The sequence below is a fragment of the Hydractinia symbiolongicarpus genome, chromosome 15 (assembly GCF_029227915.1).
Source record: "Hydractinia symbiolongicarpus strain clone_291-10 chromosome 15, HSymV2.1, whole genome shotgun sequence".
In the NCBI taxonomy this organism is placed as follows: Eukaryota; Metazoa; Cnidaria; class Hydrozoa; order Anthoathecata; family Hydractiniidae; genus Hydractinia; species Hydractinia symbiolongicarpus.
Genome location: NC_079889.1, coordinates 546946 through 561694, shown reverse-complemented (window position 1 = coordinate 561694; position 14749 = coordinate 546946). Strand labels below are relative to the sequence as shown.

Genomic DNA, 14749 nt, shown 5'->3' with positions numbered 1-14749 from the left:
TAGTTTATATTTATCTCCTTTGTTGTTTATTTTCATATCCTTTGAAGCTTTGTATAACCACTCAATCAAAGTTTCTGCTGTGTAGATATGTCACCAATTTTCCCTAGTGCACCTTTACTTCTTAAAAAGATGCATTATAATTAATATCACTCGGCTGTGTGTTAAATATTGTATATTATTGTACGTAACATATAACCATAAAGTTAGAAGGACTTTAATTATAGGTAATACACCAAGTAACTTATTTGATCATGACAGAAGAATTCTTTTAATGAACATTGCTTGCATTAAAATGTTAAAAAAACCTAATGTTCAATAACCAATTCCGTACGTAATACAAATTTCATTTTTCTAAACAGATAGTGGGCCAGAAAAATAAAAGCTTTTATGTTGTTCTTTATCACTTGGTGTATCACTTATTGGTAACGTATCAATTCTGTTGGCTTTTGGGGTTAATTTTGTGTTAATTTTGTGTTGTTTGTGGTAATATATGGTATGTAAGAAACATATTTGAGTGATAAACACCTAATGGCGCGTATTTACCTCTTTCTGAAAGCCAGATAAATTTCCTATGCAATATTGCTCCCTTGTTCACAAAATAATGAAAGGTGCAGGCATTTAAATGTTATCACATAAAAATCACACCCTTTACCTATAATTCACTGATACTATTTTGGAATTTGCCATGGCAACTTTTCACAATTGCTTTTGCTCACTTCTGTACTGTCCCTAAAAGTAATATGATTAAGGTCATAACATAGTAGCTATCTATGAAATAAAGTTATTATTAATTTCCAGTACTCTCAGACAACGGGTGACGTCATCATAAAATTGCTGACATCAGCATATTTAAGTCCTGCTAATTAAGTTCTTTGCTGTATTACCGTCAAGATTCATAACTATAGCGTAAGGCATTGAAAGGTTATTTGAGTGAGTGGTTAAATCCATTCCCACCCCATCCCTCCACGCCCCCGCGAGAAAGTTTATTACCAAAAATGCTCAGTGTTGAAATAGTGATAATTGTAATACCGTCATAATAAGTTACTGATTTTTCCAAATATATCTTCAGGTATCATAAATTTAAGATTTTCTTTTTTTTGACTTTGTTTTTATTAAATTTTATTTTTTAGATAACGCTGGCTATCGAACCAAGAGCGACAATTTATTGTTATCTACGAAATTTATATGTGCATATTTTATGGAGAAGCGAGTTCTCGAGTAACTTCAATTTTATTAAGAGTTCTACGTTCAAGCTTTTAATAATAGTCCAACGTTGGTTTAAACATATATTTTCTTTTGCTGATCCGCTATACATAACAATGAAGATTTTGTTTTCATTTTTGCAACTCGAGAACTTGCTTTTAAAGGTATGTGGTTATGAGTACTTGTGGAATGCATAGGCTTGCGAGCGCGTCAGGTAGCGTCACCTTTGATCATGCTTTGGGATATATTTCGAGTTAGGACGATATTACTAAGGTGTTGGGGCCTTGCTTTATGTACTGGCTGGGGAGAATAAGATAAACTATTTTCTGGGATATACAGATTTGAAGGTATAGGTAGGCTAAGTAAGTTTGATGAGTGGAAGGTTTTCAATAATTTCGACATAATGACATTCGTTCCGATTTTAGTGCAAATTTATTCGCTCCGTTATAAAATGATGAAAATAAAAGCGATTAAACAAAAATAATTTCACATTTTTTTTTCTTAAAAAGATAATCGTCTGATCATTCACTGCATTACTTTCAAACAGGAAGCAGGATTGTTGAGAGGGTATATTTCTTTTCACTTGTCGCTTCTTGGTGCCCAGTACATCTTTAATTTTGAACTCTGTGATAAGGAAAGAAAAGGAAAATAATTTAGTTGATGCATCTGCATTTCTCATGTCATTTATAACTACTTGTCATGATTGCTTCATTTGGTTCAAAAATATTAGGCTAAACTAATAGTTACAGTTTTATCATTTGATTGCAACTTCAGTATTTTGCAATTGTTTTATCGTTGTGTCACTTTAAGTATCCAATCATCAATTTTTTAAACGAAACGGTTTTTTATTCTCATTCGCTGGTCGTCACATAATTTTTTTCTTTCCTTATTTGTGCCAAAATTAATTTTGCGCTCATTGTTTACAATACATTTTTAGTGAAAAAGTGACAAAGAAATGTCATCAAAATTTTAGTCGGCAAAAATATTAGTCATTTGTACATAATTCCGTGACGTCTTGTCTATTCAATTAAAAAAATTGATATCAAAATTGTAAGCAGGAAACTTAGTAAAGATTTTCCCCGGTAAAAAGTGTTATTTTAACTTTTGTGACAAATAATTCGTAAGAAATTTTCGTACTTTTACTTTGATTTTTTGAAAAGAAAAAACATTCTAATAAAAAAGTTTTAATTAATTATTTAACTAATACATAACAATACAAATTTTAAAAGTTGCGAAATTTTGTGCTGACGAAAGTTAAAACTGTTTTAGACAATCGTTTTGTTTTCTCCAACTTCCTGAATCTCACATTTGCTAGCTGATGTGTTTCAGATGCTCTGAACGTGGCGGCTATTGTTCTTTGAGGTTTCTTAATTTACGATTTTGTTTTTTAAAGAATAATAATGTTGCTCTATTCAAGACTTACATCAGCTACAAGCTAATTTTTTACTATTTGTACAAATGTGCTGAAGGTGGGATATTGTTCCTTTAGTCAAAAATGTTCCACTGATGGCAAAATAAAAAATTTGACTTTTACGCATGTTCCTAACCCGCTATCCAATAAAATTACTGAAAGTTGTTTGCGTGATGTAAACACCAAACTAGAAACTGTTTTTACATACGATAGAGACCTTTTGCTCAAAGTGACCTTTTGTCCAAAATTATGCAGTTTATAAGAGCAGATCTTAATGCCGATAGTCATCTCCGCCAAAACCGCTTTTTACATTTTTTGTTTTTATTCTTTTCCCTTATGTTTGACCGATGACTATGATAAAAAAAGCCGCCACGCTCAGCGCGTTCTTAATTCGTCCAATGAAAAATCAGCCTAACAATCGAGCAATTTTTTACCGAGGTTTATTAACATCAATACATTAACAAAGCATTCATCTCCCTTTATTATGGCAAGATTAAGTACTTTTTCTCTTTTTCTTGTGTTTCTTGTGTTCTGTTTTGTGTTTTAAATGAAAATCAATCTAAGGATATTCTTCAAAGGATTTTAATGTTCTAAATTTTTGTCTTGGGAAAATTCAATTAAAAGTTGTGCAGTGATTTTATTGTTAATTGTAAAAACATACACATAATTTTTAACTATACTTTAAAAAAGTAAATTTTCTATCTAGAAAAATCGCTTTTGTTATCAATACGAATGTCACAAAATTATCTCCCGATTCAATTGCTATGTTTATTTCTAACAGAAGGAGCATTTTGTTTTAAGGCAAAAAGTGCAGTCAGTTGCAAAACTTACAAGTTTTGTTTTAGCTTCACGGTTTTTCCCTCCTAATATATTATAAGGGAGGTTTTTTTAACCCAGTTGCGGAAACAATTTGTAAGCTTTGCTCATTTATTTTAATTTTAAAAAAAGATTAAATTTCAAAGGTTGTAATAAGTATCAGGTTTGACAGGAAACAGGATGTTAAGGTAAAAAAACTCCCTCGAAATGGGTTACTTAATTTTATACCAAATAATTTTTAGCCTTTTCTGTGAAAGTCAGGATTTTTGTTTTTATAGAGGGAGCGATACAAATGGGGTGGCAGTTTAGGAGGCTAGTGTGTAAGTATTGCAGGTCACAACTTAATTTCCTTCAGTCATTTTCACCTAATTTAAATGTTCCACGGCATGATCTTCTTTGACGCTATATTTTTATTAAGCGAATCACAATATAAGCAGAATGTGGATAGGGCTTAAGCACTTCGCGCGTATTAATATTCCACATGTGCACAAACCACATGTCTTCCTTCAATGCACAGTGTAACTTAACGTGTGAGACATTAAGTGAAAAGAATATGTCTTAACCGGATGAGAGGAATTACTTCAATTTATTCACAATGAAGCGGGCAAATCTTGTCTTATTGTGAATATATTTAAGTAGTTCTAATCATTCTGTTGAGACATATTCTTTTCATTAAATGTTTCGCACGTTAAGTTACACTGTGCATTAAAGGAATTTTTTAGTTTTTTAAAAAATAAAATTTAACAGAAATCAAAACAAAGTTATGCAAGACCCCTGCTTATTTTCATTTTTTTGTCGACAATCCACCGTTTCAGTTGTAGCTGCAGACAGGTGTAATTCTTCATTTTTTATCAAGTGTTGCGTGCGTCACATAGAGCAACTATTTAATTATCAGTTTTATGATTTCAGAGATCGAGACTTTGAGACACAACTTTACTTCTGACACATTATAGACGCACACTTTCACTGAGACTAATTCGTAGATTATTGACACAGATTAGACTATTTTGATAGATGCGAAGACTTAGTAGAGATACGGCCAATTTGGCTTTTAATGAGACTATGAGACTAATTTGTACATTTAACTAGTTTTAGATGCGACGACTCGTTACAGATGCAGACTATTGGGCTTCCACTGAGATTTTTGTAGATTTGACTTTGATTTGACTAGTTTGATGCGAAGACTGATTTTGTTACCTGGGGTGGGTTTGAACCACCGAATCAGAGAATAACTTGTTCAATGTGCAACGCGCTAACCAACTGCGCCACTGATCCATAGGAACTAGAGTGAAAGAATTCTTATGTTTTAAGAATTGCCGTTTTTTCAAGCAATATTTTTATTTCGATATGATCCAACGTCGGGTTTGAACCACAGCAGTGGGAGTCAGATGTTGCATTGTAATAACGCGCTAACCAACTGAGCAATGAGTACACAAGGATAAAACAAACATTATAGTTAATAACGTTTTCAGTATGGTTAAATTATTGCACATTTCGCTAAATACAGTTTAAGTAAATTATTAAGCAACTTTAGTTTGAAGAAAGTTTAGATAATTTTTCATTTTTCTTCCAAAAAAATAAACACGTTTTGCCGAATATGTATTTGAACAATCAGTCAATCAATGTTGCAAAACTTAAACCAGGTAGGATTCGAACCCACATCGTAGCTATCTCCTGCTCTACCAATTGAGCTACTGGTTATTCTTTAAGATTTCAACAGCTATCAAGTAAATCACAATAAAAATTGAACTGTTCTCTATGACAGAAAGACAGCATAACAGTTTCAACTTTATAATCCAGCGAAAGATTTCTTCGGCTAAGCGCGAGAAACAATTCTTTATATATGCAGCGTCTAGTTATTTCAAATTCTCTCTGAATTACTTTTGGCATCGCGCTTACATAAAGACACCTTGCAAACTCTTACTTACATACAGACTACACAGGTCAGCGCAAAATAATAATCCATGACATTTCACTGATCATATATGAGTCTTTGAATCAAACACATTTCACCAATACAAATTCATTCGTAAATAGTGACCAGCAATGAATATTTTTTTGAAATACATTTTAATATATTTTATATCGACTAAAAACAAATATAAAAACAATAAAAAACAATTAAAACAATTTGTATCATTATACATCAAACATTAAACTACGTACGACTTAAATCAACACAAAAAAACACAAAAAACTCGCATTAAAATACATTGCAGTTAACGCAGCATTATGCTGTTAAAAGTCAATGACTAAAGCACAAGATTTAAATCCATCTTTAGATTAAGACTTTGTTATTGATGTGTAACGCTTTCAATCTTATTAAATATGTTAATGATCTGTATGTGCTTACAATAACACCAACGTCATTCATTTAAGCTCCGGTTTTTGCACGCCGCAATGTGAGCTCCCAACTGGACTACTTTTTCGTCGGCGTTCTCTGATTCGGAAAAGTAAATGCCAGCTAGTTTGGCCGACTTCTTATGCATTATGCAGTGGATAATTCGTACAGTATAAAAAGATGACTTTATACAAAAGGACTTAAGGCTTTCAATGTGATTTTTCAGTTTTCGTAACGTAAAAATTTACGTTACGAAGGTACCTTCAACTCTTCAACATTTTTTCGAATTTGTTTGACGCTTTTTCACGGTATTGTGTAAAGACCATGTGCCCATCTTTTGTTTCTTCATTTTCTTTTATTTTCGTTTTTTCTTCTTTTTATTTCTGTAACTGTTAAGTAGATTGTTTTATAGTGCAAACCAAATTGAGCTTAAGAAATCGTCAATCATGTAATTTTGATATCTAAAAACGCAATCGACATGTTGTATTCCTCTTCAACAGCAAACTTAAGGCATTAACAAAAACTTTTAATGTCGATTCATTTACTTTGTATTTACTTTGTATATCTTTTCTGTCGATTTCCCGAAAGCATTAAAAAACGATTTATGTATGCATCACCTTTCACGGCAGAATCAGACTTATGCAACCAACTATTCGCGATATTTGATGGGCTTCCGATCCGATCGCAAGACCATCTGTTTCGCGGATGTATCTGTAAAATAACATTCGAACTGCATTATGTTACAACTCTTTAAAAGTTTTCCTACTCTCCTGGATAATGGAAGGGCGGGCAATTATTCGGGTCCTGGATGCTTAATCGGTAATAGCGGTGCTTTTGTGGCGCAACCAGAAAGAACTACTAAAAAGAAACTTGTAGAAGGAGAGGTGCCAAAAACTTTAGACAAAAAGTCCCAGTTAATAAGGATGTTGGAGAAGGTCTAAAATATCATCGTCACCAGATCTTGTGCATCAGAAGTACTAGGGCAAAGAGAAACCGGATTATAACTGCATCTGACATTGAAATTGTAAATATCATGACAGAATGGTGACTTTTCCTTTTTTACTATTTGAACTTGTAGACACAAACTGTATCAATTATTTTCTAATTTATTGCATTCAATCGAAAATAACTTGATTTATTAACTCTGTATAACCTTCGTATATGTGATACAAGTGTTATGCTGTCCGAATAAAAAATTTTCGAAAGAATTACAAGAAATAAGTATCTTACTCAAAAAATCTCATGCTTGTACGAAACTAACTTATTATATGTGATATTTTTCCGCTTATTCCGCCCTCTTATTTCCTTGGTCACGTGACAAAGCAAAGTTTACATTGAATGTATCTTAACATATTTGGTTATAAGCCTTTAATAAATTTATTGATATTCACATTGAGGAAAAAAGATCATCAACAACAGATTATGATATCAGAGTATGTTCGTGTTAGATATCCACACGACTAACTTAATGGGATAAGATTTGAAGTAAACGAGACAACTAGCAATATTGTCTCTGTTAACCCTAATTGTTTTAAAAGGATTTGCATTAGATAATCCAGTAAGAAGTAATATTATCTAGATTGTATTTTAAAATAAATGGTTTCGTTAAAGTAAAACTAACTGCATGAGTTAACAACCTTGTTCCCAGATCGCTTTTGCATTTGATGGTTACCTTTTACGTGGCTCGAGTGTTCATTGTTTTAGAAACATATTATTTCCTACCGAAGAATTGCTAGGCTGTAGGTCTTCGTGCTCATTAAGTCTCAGTAAAGTCTTGTCCAGTGCTAAAAGAAAACAAATGGGGCATTCATATTTTGCAGGATCTTGTTGTTAGAAATCACTCTCCTTGGAGAACCAACTGTTGAAAAAATAGAATTTTAAATCATGAATAACTTCATAGTGAAATATTAATCACTGCATAATTAAACCCATTTGGATCTATTGAAAGTATTTTATTTCAATTCAGCATTGTTTGTTTCATTTATATTTTAAATTAAGAAATACAGAAACTGATAAATTGTTAAAATTGAGCACGTACAGTTAGTTAGCGTGTGTGTAAACCTTTGTCACTTGGTTTTAATTAAACGTACACCACTGAAGCATGTAATTATGTTCTTCACAAAAGCAATATCAGCGCGTGTTTTGGTATCATTTGTTATAATCAGGTTAGAAGCATTTTTACTGTAATGTACATTTTCATTCAAAAAAACAACAGAATCACTGAATTTGCATTATCACTAGAACTGTCAAGCGATCAGCAATATTAATGAAATGATTACATGATTCAGGTTAACCAACTTATAATACCCCACTTTCAACCTGCAAGGGATAGCCATTGAATGTGGGTGACCTCAAGATACAACTGCACCTGATTGTCGCGAAACCTTTGATAAGAACTATGAGCCCATTAATGACCCTTATCCTGAATATTCTAACAATCGCATGGTCTCTCACATCCATTACAAATAAATATGAAAGGCCATGTTGTGTTCTATAAGTTTTATAAAACTCTTTTGCGTGATCATGTACTGAGCTAAATCCGTGCTGTGACAATTACATGAGTCGGACCAACCCGTTTTAGCCGGCTTGCCTTGGTTGGCGAAATAAGCCAGTTTTTATAAATGGGTTGACGCGGCGCAAGTAGTTGTAATTAAAAATCTTGACAGTTAACAATCTGGTGAAAAAAAGCATGCATAAAAACAATGTACGTGAAGACATAAAATGGAAGTGTTAAGTGTTTAAATATGGATAACTACAAAACGGTAAAATGGCCAGAACTTTATTCAAAATCACATTTGTAATATTTAATTGTAAATATATTCATAGTACGCAATTTAAATACTATTTTCTTTATAAAATTTACAAGTAGATGATTTTTACCAAAATGATAGTTTCATAAAAGTTCTTTTTTCTTCTTATTAGAATTGCGGTTGCAAAAGAGGAGAAACATTTACATCAAGCTGAAATAGGAGGACGAGCTTATGTTAACGAAATGCTAAAGAAATACGACAAAAGAGCTATTCCGTCAAAATATGGCGAGCCTGTTAATGTATCCGTACAAATAATGGTGGCTGGCTTCACCACTGTTGCTCGTTTAGGGACAACTGTGAGTTTCTTTATTATTATTTGTTTGTATTAGCATTATCCGGAGCATATCACTGTTACTCTTTTACGTATTTTTAATTAAAGCCTTCCTCCGTTAACATGACCATTTATAAGTGTGTTTCTAAAAATTTAAAGAACTAGTTCATAGCCCGCGGGAATCCGTCTGCCGCCACTCGAAACTACAAGCTTTGGCTCACAGAGAGTTATACCTTATCGGTAAAAATAAAGTCGCCTAAAAGTGACTAAATTTTGTTCAAGTGACTAATATTTTTGCCGATTTTTTATTTTTGCCGACTAATTTTTTTTGCCAACTTCTTTTTTACCGATAAGGTAATATAGAGGTAATATATAGCTGGCTAACTCTGAGTTAGCAGCTAGGTTGAGCGCTTAAGTGCAAGTAAACTGTAACACCAGATGGAGCACTCTATTACAGGTGTTCAGTATTAATTCTGTATAAATTGATCCCTGATAGAATCAAAGCTACCCGACCTTTGACGCATTCCTCATGGAATGTTGAAAAACTTGACATCAATAAAAAGGAGTCATATTTTGTATTTTTAGCAATTCAACTTTGATTTATACATTCGAAAGTCTTGGAGAGACTATCGGTTAGCATTTGGAGAATTAACCGCAAATAATAGTTATTCAAACCAACCAATTGCATTCACTTCTAAATTTGTTAAAAAAATATGGACGCCTAACTTGTATTTTACCAACCAAGTCAGGTCAAAGGTGTATACTTTGACGAAACCAAACATGGTATTACTCTTGCAGAAAGATGGTTACGTTTTATACAGTCAAAGGTAACAGAAAAAATACTCTCTAGTGCAATCGTAGGAAAGTTTGCTTCCCTGGAATGTGTTTTTATGGAAAATAATTTTTTTATAAATAACAATATAGCAACAGGAATGTTTTACACTGCTTTTTTATAATATTTTTATTTCATAGAATATCCTTGGTGGTGTCATGTATTTTAAACTTAACAAGTTTTCCTTTTGATAAACAGCATTGCACATTTCCAATTGAATCATGTAAGTTCTAACATCTAATCAGATTCCCGTTTCTGTCATGTTTACAATTGCAGTTTCAACTGGGATGTGTGATAGTGAGGGATACTCTCATAGCGTACATTTTTGTACGTAGGGACGAAAAGAGTTTAGCTTAGTACGTAAGCAGATAGCCCCTTCAGTAAAATCTAAACATGTATATCTGCATGCCCAACATGATTATATTTCATTAGAGCAAGCTATGTTCTTCCTTGTGTCATTTGTCATTTATTTCTTTATTTGTAAGATATCTCTACCAATAAACAGATTTTGTTTTTCAGATTCGTACCCATCTACAAGTTTGCGTCTGTTATGGAACACGTCTCTTGGTGGACCATTGATAGCTCTACGACGTCTTAGCATGTCAGAGTTTTCTTTTGATGGATATGATTACGAAGTTACTAAGACAAAGTACAACAGTAAGTCTGTTGTGGTTAACGTGTCATGTCTGTAGTATTTTCATTAAAGTTTATTCTTATATAAAAGTAGCACCCCCCCTAGCTATGAGCAAAGCATCCCACTCGAAACATCCAGTCACTCAACTTTTGTCTTTGTTGCATTCAAATACAGAGAAGGATGTTACGCGTTAGAAATGCTTCATGACAACTTGATCTACATTGGGGTGTATGCCATTCAATTGGAGAAGCAATCTTAATGTCATTTTTTAAAAATACTTATTTTTCACCACTATCCATTTATTTTTTTTAATACATTTTCCAATCCAAAACCCTTACTTTCTTCGGATTATTGAATACTTAAGAATCCCTACCAAAAGTTGTGTGTATGTATTACCTCATCTTGTCAGCTCATTTTAATCTGTAATAAACTTGTTTGATGTATCACCTTTGATCATTGCAGTCTATATTGGCAAAATATTCCCACATCTTTTGGATGGATTTACAAATGAGGTTGATTTGAGCAGAGTTTGAATTTTTCTTTTCTAGATTATTACGACAGCTTACATGTGACAATGCATTTATCACGTGACATAAACCATTATGTTTTTCAAGTATATTTTCCTTACAATCTGATTGTTATGCTATCCTGGGTTGGCTTCTGGATTGATTATCGAGCTGCAAACGCACGAGTTGTATTGGATATCACGTCCATGTTGACTATCACCATGCTAGGTATCTTTATATCTGCATTTTATTCAAGATAATATCCAATTTAGCTTTGTGCACTAAAAATGTACGAAGTAGTCATTATGGGATATGTACGACTGTGTTTTCTTTCACAAATACGCACACACGCACATATTTTGTCAAAAGATCTTTACCATCTCAAAACTGGAGTTTTTTCTCTTCCACGATGGACTGTAATAGTAAAATGTATACTACAATGAAGGGAATTCGGTTAAGGAGGGTAAAAATTGTTTGACGAAATACTTCATGCTTTTGCTCTTTGTAACCTTCTTTTGCTACACTATTTAAAACGGCTTGTGTTACAAACGGCTAGGTGAAAGTAATATAATTCATAACTTTGGAGTGTGATCTGGCTAAATTTTAATTAAAGAAGATGAAAGTTAATCAATAGCGACAAGAGAGCTACTTTGCCAAACTTTCTTTTCAGGTAACAGCATTCGACCAACATTCCCAAACAATGGAAAAGAGCACACGTCTGCAGATTGGTACATCCTGACTTGCTTTCTGTTTGTGTTCCTAGCACTTATTGAGTACGCTCTTGTTAATATCACCAATCGGGTATTGAAGGACAAACTATCGAAGGAAAGTTTGTTGGCACAGGTGGGTTTGTCAATTCCTAGAATAAAAACCACAGTTCATGTTGATGCTACTGTCACTGGAATTCATTGTTATGTGAATCGCATAGAAATCAGACCTTTGCAAGCGGAAAAAAGGGAACTTTTCATATCATTACGAAAGAAAATTACCACCTTTTTAAATTACAATTCTTTCATACCTGGTTTTATAATATTGTTTGTTATTTTATCTGATTAATTCCATTCTACTTAATTATACATTTATAAGAACCTAGTTTATAAAAACATCGAACCAAAGATTTTGCCAAAACTCAAGAACACATTAACAACGTAGCTACTCGGCCTGAATTCATTTTCACTAACATACATGTATAAATTAAAACTGAATTCTCTAAGCGTTACTAATATTACTTCTCGCATGTTTTAGCCTGAAAAAAACTCATTAAAAAAGGGTGAAAATATAAAAGAAAGGAAAAGTCAGCAAGCCAACAACCAAGAGAAAAAGGAGAATGCAAAACGAAAACAAAATTATCAATGCATCAAGAATAATAACAAAGAGAACCAAAAAGACGAAAGCAAAAGTCGAAGGCAAAACAAGTTAGTTTTTAATCCATCTGAGAATCAACTTCAATTTTCTCATCTTCAGCAAACCCACAAAAAAATTCATAACAAGTCTGTATTTCAAAAGAGCAAAGAAGTTACAAGGAAGATGTATCGACATCAAAAACGAAATAAAGAAGTTCACATCATCGATCGTATTAGCAGATACGCATTTCCTATATCGTTTTTGTTGGTTAATTTGGGATACTTCATAACTTCATTACTGGGAAAAGATCGATAAAGATGTTTTGATTTCGTAGCATATTAAGAAAACGTTTTTATTGAAGATATTTTTTCGGTTTGTCTGTTCAGTATTCATATTAATGTGGAAAGTTTATCATTTCTTGAACATGATAGTTTAGTAGGCAACGTTTCGGGAGATCCTTCTCCCATCATCCGGCAAAGTAAAATGATGTTGAGCACATATTTATATAACTGAAGAGGATCGAAATTCATAAAAATTAACCAATCGGGAACGAGCTGATAATTACAGTTAATTATGACAATTAACATTTTTCATTTGAATTTATAACAAGAATATGCTATTTTTATCTGAGAAAAAACTGCCCTTGAATCGTCTAACATGAGGAATTATTTGAAAAAAGTAATATCCTTTACGCTTAATACACGGATTTATCTACCTGCCTGTTTAAAGCCAAACCTGTATTTTCAAGGGATGTTTTTTTAAGCGAATTCGGTCATAAATCCTGTAAATTCTACCTAATATTTGTATTTTTATTATAAGATGTAATACAGTTTGGACATAGTGTTTTGACCTGTTTTATTTCAACGGGATTTAATTTCAGTGTTAACTTTTGTTTGTTAAATGGCAAAACTAGTGCAATTCTGATAGCTAAGTTAGTATCAGCACCTTTTAGCAACGTAGGATACATATGAAGAGAACTAGGATTTTCAATGGGCAATGGATGTTGTGTATCGAAACATATGCGTCAGTACATTGACGCCATAATGTACTCGTTTTTACTTTAAGATCGTGTTTAACGAATTTCAATAAATTTCATGAGTGACAAGAGATTAACGGGGTGGAGTAGTGTCGTTCAGAACTGGCTATTACTTAAAACGGCATTTGAACGGTGTGTGACTTGAATTGACGAAACAATAAGGTGTAATAAAATTCTTTAAAAAGATTAATAAATGAATTGGAATATATTATGGGCGTTTTTACGATCCTAACTTATCGCCGGCTCTTTTATCGTCGGCCGTCGACTCCAGTGATGTTATTTTACAGCAGCGGGTAAAAGGGTGGCATCAATATTTTCGAAAATGGCGCAATGTGATTGGTTAGAACTTAAATCATAGCGGGCAATATTCCACGGTATAGCCCGCTACCATAGCAACTGTGTTTAAAGTTTAAATATGGTAGCATTGAATGTAAATAAACACAAAAAAAGTAAACAAAGCACGAAACAGAATTAAAACTTACTTTTATTTCTAACGAAGTACACGATATATTGTACAATAAAAACCTGTAATGTTTACACAATATTCGATTTAAAAAAAAATACATTTTTAGTTCGAATATACGTTCCTTATGGGAATAGTATTTATTAAGACATGCTTTCTACATCCTGCTTATAATGTTATATTCTTTGTTGTAAAATGCAGTACCCGGATAATAATTCACATAATAACTGTTTATTTCGGGCAATACCGGAGAATATTGACCCCTGTCACGTATTTGAATTTGACGTCGATCAATAATCTCCGGTATTGCCCTCATAAACAGTTATTATAGGGTTAATATTTTAGCCGTGCTCATTTTTCAAAAAATTTAAAGCTGCAAATTTAAAACAAAAAAATGGGTAATTTATTTTTCTGGTTACAAGAACAATTTCTAATTCTGTCAATTGTCAAAGTACCAGGGTTACACGGTTGTGGGTCCACAACCAATTTTTGATTCTGCCGACACGCCAATTGTCAAAGTGCCAGGGTAAATAAATTTTGGTACATGTTCATGTACAAAAATATTTTCTCAAGCTGAACACTTTTTTTAAATTTATGAAATATCCACACAGTGAACAGATGCAGTGGAATTTGAAGATTACGTCATATATTTTGTAACTTTGTTCTTTTGACTATATGTTATTGTTATTACTCACCGGGAATGGATATTTTGCGGTCAGCTGAAGTGGACCAAATTATGAATTCAAATGTGCAATCTATGACTATAAGCCAGATGCGCCATCATTACGCCGCCACCGGCTGAAATAAGTGGAAAACGTACAGGTTGATTGGAAATTACGTTATGGGACTTTTCTTTATATACGATAGCAAGAAAATACGCATTTTTTAAACTCAACGTTCCTAAAGTAGAATTGATCCTTTATATACGAAAGAAAGGAAATACACACTTTTTAAACTCATTGTTCTTAAAGTAACTTCAACCTCTCAATCAAAAAATCTTATTCTGTGGTACATGCATTTCTAGTTGACTATTTGGAGGCTGTTTAAAGATGACAGTGGCCAGGGCCGGGCTGATTTCGCCT

General features: G+C 32.8%; 1 protein-coding gene across 1 annotated transcript; it reads left to right on the top strand.

Moving 5' to 3' along the window:
* Positions 1-7802: 7802 nt before the first annotated feature.
* LOC130628524 (glycine receptor subunit alpha-2-like) lies at positions 7803-13149 on the top strand. The gene is made up of 8 exons (XM_057441457.1): positions 7803-7936; positions 8694-8877; positions 9438-9679; positions 9825-9907; positions 10204-10341; positions 10867-11052; positions 11495-11667; positions 12070-13149. Exons 1-8 carry the CDS (start codon positions 7881-7883, stop codon positions 12481-12483), a joined length of 1476 nt encoding a protein of 491 aa, XP_057297440.1. The 5' UTR covers positions 7803-7880; the 3' UTR covers positions 12484-13149.
* Positions 13150-14749: the final 1600 nt, after the last annotated feature.

Excerpts from the sequence above, each read along its gene's own strand:
- LOC130628524 (XM_057441457.1), top strand. The coding sequence starts at position 7,881 with ATGTTCTTCACAAAAGCAATATCAGCGCGTGTTTTGGTATCATTTGTT. Across the intron at positions 9,680-9,824 it reads TACGTTTTATACAGTCAAAG|AATATCCTTGGTGGTGTCAT; the intron begins GTAACAGAAAAA and ends TTTATTTCATAG. Across the intron at positions 11,053-11,494 it reads GTTGACTATCACCATGCTAG|GTAACAGCATTCGACCAACA; the intron begins GTATCTTTATAT and ends CTTTCTTTTCAG.